At 48.9% G+C, this 5214-nt stretch overlaps 1 protein-coding gene across 1 annotated transcript in view; it reads left to right on the top strand.

Moving 5' to 3' along the window:
- Positions 1-1258: 1258 nt before the first annotated feature.
- The window catches only part of MRPL37 (mitochondrial ribosomal protein L37), a 20975-nt gene continuing 17019 nt past the window's right edge, over positions 1259-5214 (top strand). Inside the window, exon 1 of the mRNA XM_012639443.1 lies at positions 1259-1691. Within this exon, the coding sequence (XP_012494897.1) occupies positions 1346-1691 (346 nt within the window). The 5' untranslated portion in view covers positions 1259-1345. The remainder of the gene's footprint in view (positions 1692-5214) is intronic.

Raw genomic sequence — 5214 nt, 5'->3', positions numbered from 1 at the left:
GACTTGATTTAAAGGTCACCTCCCCTCAGAGGCCCTCCCTGAAACTTCTTCTCTATCAAGCACTCTATTAGTTTCTGCCGTATTTTCATTCATTAAACATGGATTTACTACGTGCCAGGCACTGTTCTCAGTGCAGGGGATACAACAGTAAAGAAACAGAAACCCCTGTACTCATGATGCAGCTTACATCCTAGTCGGAGAAACAGTCACTATACAAAATCAAGATGGAAAACATAGGGTTCGATAGTGTTGAATTCTAAAGAGAAAAATAAACTAGGGAAAGGGACAGGAAGTATGTGCATTGCAATTGACTTATTTATGTTACCTGCATGCTGTCTTTATCTCCTACCTGTTTTGTTTACCAATGCCAACCAGTGCTTAGCACAGCCTGACACACAGTAAGCATCTGATAAATAGGTGTTGAGCAAGGAGCAAAGGAATAGCTCCATCGCTCTGGCCTTGCTTCTAGGAAGCAATAAGGGAAATCCTGGTTGGGCTTGGTGGCTCACACCTATAATCCCAGCTCTTTGGGAGGCCTAGGCAGGAGGATCGCCAGAAGCCAGGAGTTTGAGACCAGCCTGGGCAACATAGCGAGACTCTGTCTCTACAAAAAATAAAAATTAGCTGGCTGTGGTTGCGCAAGCCTGTAGTCTCAGCTACTAGGAAGGCCAAGGATCGTTTGAGCTCAGGAGCTGGAGGCTACAGTGAGCTATTATCACACTACTGCACTTTCGCGCGCTGGGGAACAGGCGTGCAGTATGAGCAGTAGAGTGCAGAGCCGACCTGGAGGCTCACGGAGGGGCAGCGACAGAAGAGCCCGCAGCAGTGAGAAGTGGGTGGAAAGCAAACCAAACTTTTACCAAGCACCCACTGTGTGCCGGGCGGTGTACAGGTGCGCCAACTTAGGCATTTCCATCCCTATTTTTTCAGCGAGAGACACTGGGGCTCAGTAGAGGGAAGTGTCCTCCTCAAACTCCAACAGCTCTTAAGCGGTCTAGCAACCAGCTCCAGGTTTGAAGTCCTGGCGCTCTTCGCCTCCTCCCACCCCAGCCCCTACCACGACCACTCACCTAGGTTCCTGCCCTTCCCCTCACGTGAGGCTCCTCCAGGTTCCGCCCCACCCGCGGGGAGGCGGGGAGCGCTTAGCGGGTTTCACTTATAAGAAAATGAGACCGGCCGGCAGGGGCGTGGGGGTGGGCGGCAAACAAGGATTTCTGACAGTGATTGGTTGAAATGTCTGCCATTCATAAAAACAAGCCTTGGCGCCCAGCCCCTTTCGTTCCCAGCAGGCCCTGCGCGGGGGAAGATGGCAGCGCTCAGGTGGTCTTGAGGGAACCTAATCGGTATGGCGTTGGTGTCGGGGCCCGCTAGGCGGGCGCTGGTTGGCTCCGAGCGGCTCGGCCTTGGGGGCTGTGGAGCCCCGAGACGCGGGGCGTACGAGTGGGGCGTGCGCTCCACGCGAAAGCCCGAGCCTCCTCCCTTGGACAGGGTGTATGAGATCCCTGGAGTGGAGCCCATCACTTACGCGGGGAAGATGCATTTCATGCCCGGGCTGGCGCGGCCGATTTTCCCGCCCTGGGACCGTGGCTGGAAGCACCCAAAGTTCCACCGCTCGCCCCCGATTCACGAGCATCCGCTGTATAAAGACCAGGCCTGCTACGTCTTCCACCAGCGTTGCCGCCTTCTCGAGGGTGAGGCCCCAGGACAGGCGGGAAGGGACCTCGTTCCTCTGCCCAGCACTGACCCTGACCCTGACCCTTTGTGGCTTTGGGCAAGACATTGAAACTGTGTGGGTCTCGGTTTCTTTGTCTGCGATATGGGGCTGTAGTGATTCCTATTTTCTGAGAGTTGTCAGGATTAAGTGAATGTAAAAAGCTGTGCTTGGTGAGGGAGTAATAGAGAGTTTGAGTGTCAACCTGAAAAGACCTGGCTTCTAGGCCTAGCCTTGGCTCTACCTCTGTGTGACTTTGGGCAAGTGACTGGCCTTCGTGAGCCCCCACTTCCTGTGGAATGAATGGTTTTGACTAGACGTCCACATTGACCTTTACAGCTCTAAAATCCTGGAGTTTAAACTGTACATTTAAGAAGTAGATGGAGAGAAATTATAGTGGAAGGAGACAGCCGAAAGAGTGCTTAATCTTCAGACCTATCACTTAATTTCACAGGATTGGTAATTGTAACAGAGAGGGGAAATGATTTGCCCACAGGCATACTGTGGATTCAACAGAGGTAAACAGATCACGGTCTGAAGCTTCATAGACCTCACGGCCTAGCATGGTGTTATGTCAATTCAATTTCTAGCATGCTATGTACCAGGTATGTATTATGAGTGAATGAGGTCTGGTCCCCTGTTTATGCCAATTTCTTACTCCCTGGGGTTTTTGGGGGCTAAAGGGAGATAAGGGAAAGAGCCCTGTTAACTGTAAACTGCTATACGGTATGAGGTCATATCAGTCTTTGCCTTAAAAGTTTAAAAATAAAATTTATTATTAAATTGAAATATGCTACTTTATAGGACAAAATCTTGTATCATTTAATTTTCCATTTGGTATAATAGATGATGACAACTATTTTCTGAGCACCTATTATATGCCAGGTGCTTTATGTATTTATCCCATTAAATCTTCATAACAATCCACAAAGTAAGTATTAACATCCCATCTTTCAGATGAGAAACTGAGGTTTAGCAAACTGAAATGACACGCCAATACCACACGATTAACTGTCAGAACTGGGCCTCAGTTCTTACTCTTTCCATTACCCCTCGGTGGTTCTTTGTCTTCCATCTAGAAGCTAAGTTTTTTGAGGGCTGGTACCCTGGCATCTTTACCATCAACCTCCTTGTGCCTAGCACGCAGGACGTGGTACTCAGTAGATCTGGGAGAAACTTACTTGTTTGTTCAACAAACATTTATTGAGCGCCGATTATAATGCCAGGAACTGCTCAAGGTGCCAAGGATAGAACAGTGAACAAGACAGAGCCCCCTTCTCTTAAAGAACTGATGTTTTAGCAAGGAGACATGGACAACATACACACAAGCAAGTACATCTAGGTGGTGTATGGTGGGACTGCAAATTAGGAAGAAAAATGAAATTTGGGCAGAGATGCGAAAGAAGTGAAGGGGTGAGCCAGGTGGAGAAGGAAGAAGCAGAGAGGTTGTCATGAATGTCCCCCAGTCACTGGCAGAGGCCATAGGGGTCTGGTCCCCACCAACACCTTCCAGTGGCAGAACTACAAGGAGACATTTAACGGGGATAAATATAAAGTCACTTTGGGGAGGGGTTCAGAAAAACAGTTATTTGCTTGGGATATATGATCTCTAGCTTAGGAACAACATGTATAAAAATGACTAAGCTTTGGTCCAGTTTGGGCTCCCAAAATGCGGAATGATTGGCCAAAAAGTGATGGTGACACCAGACTGCATTAACAGAGGCAGAAATGGGAGGAGATGTCTGTACTCCACACTAGGCAGGAGAGACATGAACAGGAAGGCTGTTCAGAGGTGGGAGAGCAGGATGGGGAGACTCAAAACCAGACCTGTGCACCGTGTCAGAAGGAATGGGTTCTCAGTTTCCCTATCTGTATAATACAAGGTTGAACTCCACGGTGTTCTGACATCTACAACTATAACTGGGAACTTTCCCAAATATGAATGAAGGGCTAGACTGCTTGGTCTATGAAGTCCCCTAGGAGTTCAGAACAGGAGGAAAAGTCAGTGAGGGCTGAAAAAGAAATAACATCACCATCACTCCATTTTCCTAGTATAAACAATTTGCTAGTTTGCTCCACAGGGCAAGGACTGTGTCTGTCTTGCTCACTCTCAAATCCCCAGTGTTTCACAGGGCCTGGTACATAATAGGTACTCAATAAATATTTGTTAAGTGAAATGAATGTCAAGCTCTGTGCTAAACATTACAAATGTTTGGCCTCATTCTATAGATGGGGAAACGAGGGCTTAGGGAGATTAAAGGACTGTGCTTAAAACCACACAGCTGCTAATAAGTTCGTTCCAAGGCTGGGCTCTGACCCTGGATCTGTTAATATTCTTTTCCTTCTGCCATGCAGAGCAGGTACGCTGGGCAGAGCCAATGCAGGTAGACTCTGCCACCCTGGCCCTCTTGTCTGAGGAGCAGCCTCTCTCACCTGTGACTCCTGCCCACTCAGCAGGCTCCTGTCCTTGCTGGCTCGGGCTGCCTCCCACCTTGCCAGGTCTCGGTGATAGAGGTCGAACACACAGGGTGAGCAGCCACCGCCGCAGCACTGGGAGGGCAAGGGCTCCACGGGCCGCAGCTGCAGCCAGGCTTCCTCGGTGCTGTCCTCCTCCCTCTCACCCATTGTCAGTGGGGCCTGGACGGCCTGGGAGGGACAACCGGTGCTCTTCCCAGAACAGGCCAGGCTTGGAAAAACCATGGGCCTAGGCCCTTTCCCTTGCCAGCCTGAGAGAGGGAAAACATGGGGGTTATATTCTGGTATCCTCTATTCCTTACATTCTCCCTGAGGCCTGCAGGTGCCAGGCTCTCTGCAAGCACTGGGGACAGGGATGGATCGATCATGGAATCTGCTGCCTGGGGTGAAGGACTTACCGCTTATTATCCTTGGTTTTAGAAGAGGAGTACCTCTGTGCGAGATAAATCTTTCTTTAATAGAAGACAGGGTTTGGCTACTGAAAACCTGGTTCTACTGGTCATGAGCTCCTGTCTTCAGGAAGGTTTAGCAGGCGGGGACCCCCTTGAGGACAAGGATGATGTATTATTCTTTCTGTATTCTATCACGAAGCACAGCCTGGCACATGGAAGTTTCCTGGTGAATGTTCATTCAGTTTACAAATATGGTCTGGGAGCCAGCACAGTGCTAGGTGCTGGGATGCAACAGAGGTAAACAGATCACGGTCTGAAGCTTCATAGACCTCACGGCCTAGCATGGTGTTATGTCAATTCAATTTCTAGCATGCTATGTACCAGGTATGTATTATGAGTGAATGAGGTCTGGTCCCCTGTTTATGCCAATTTCTTACTCCCTGGGGTTTTTGGGGGCTAAAGGGAGATAAGGGAAAGAGCCCTGTTAACTGTAAACTGCTATACGGTATGAGGTCCTATCAGTCTTTGCCTTAAATTTACCTTCTCTGTGTTTTAATAATCCTACTTTCTCTGCCATTTTGGAAATTGGTAGAGAAATTGGCTATGTCCATCATGAATTTTAAAGAGCCCGTTCAC

This window comes from Propithecus coquereli, unplaced genomic scaffold (assembly GCF_000956105.1).
Source record: "Propithecus coquereli isolate 6110/MARCELLA unplaced genomic scaffold, Pcoq_1.0 Scaffold14, whole genome shotgun sequence".
In the NCBI taxonomy this organism is placed as follows: domain Eukaryota; kingdom Metazoa; phylum Chordata; class Mammalia; order Primates; family Indriidae; genus Propithecus; species Propithecus coquereli.
Note: the sequence above shows the minus strand (reverse complement) of the source record. Positions and strands in the feature narration are given on the sequence as shown.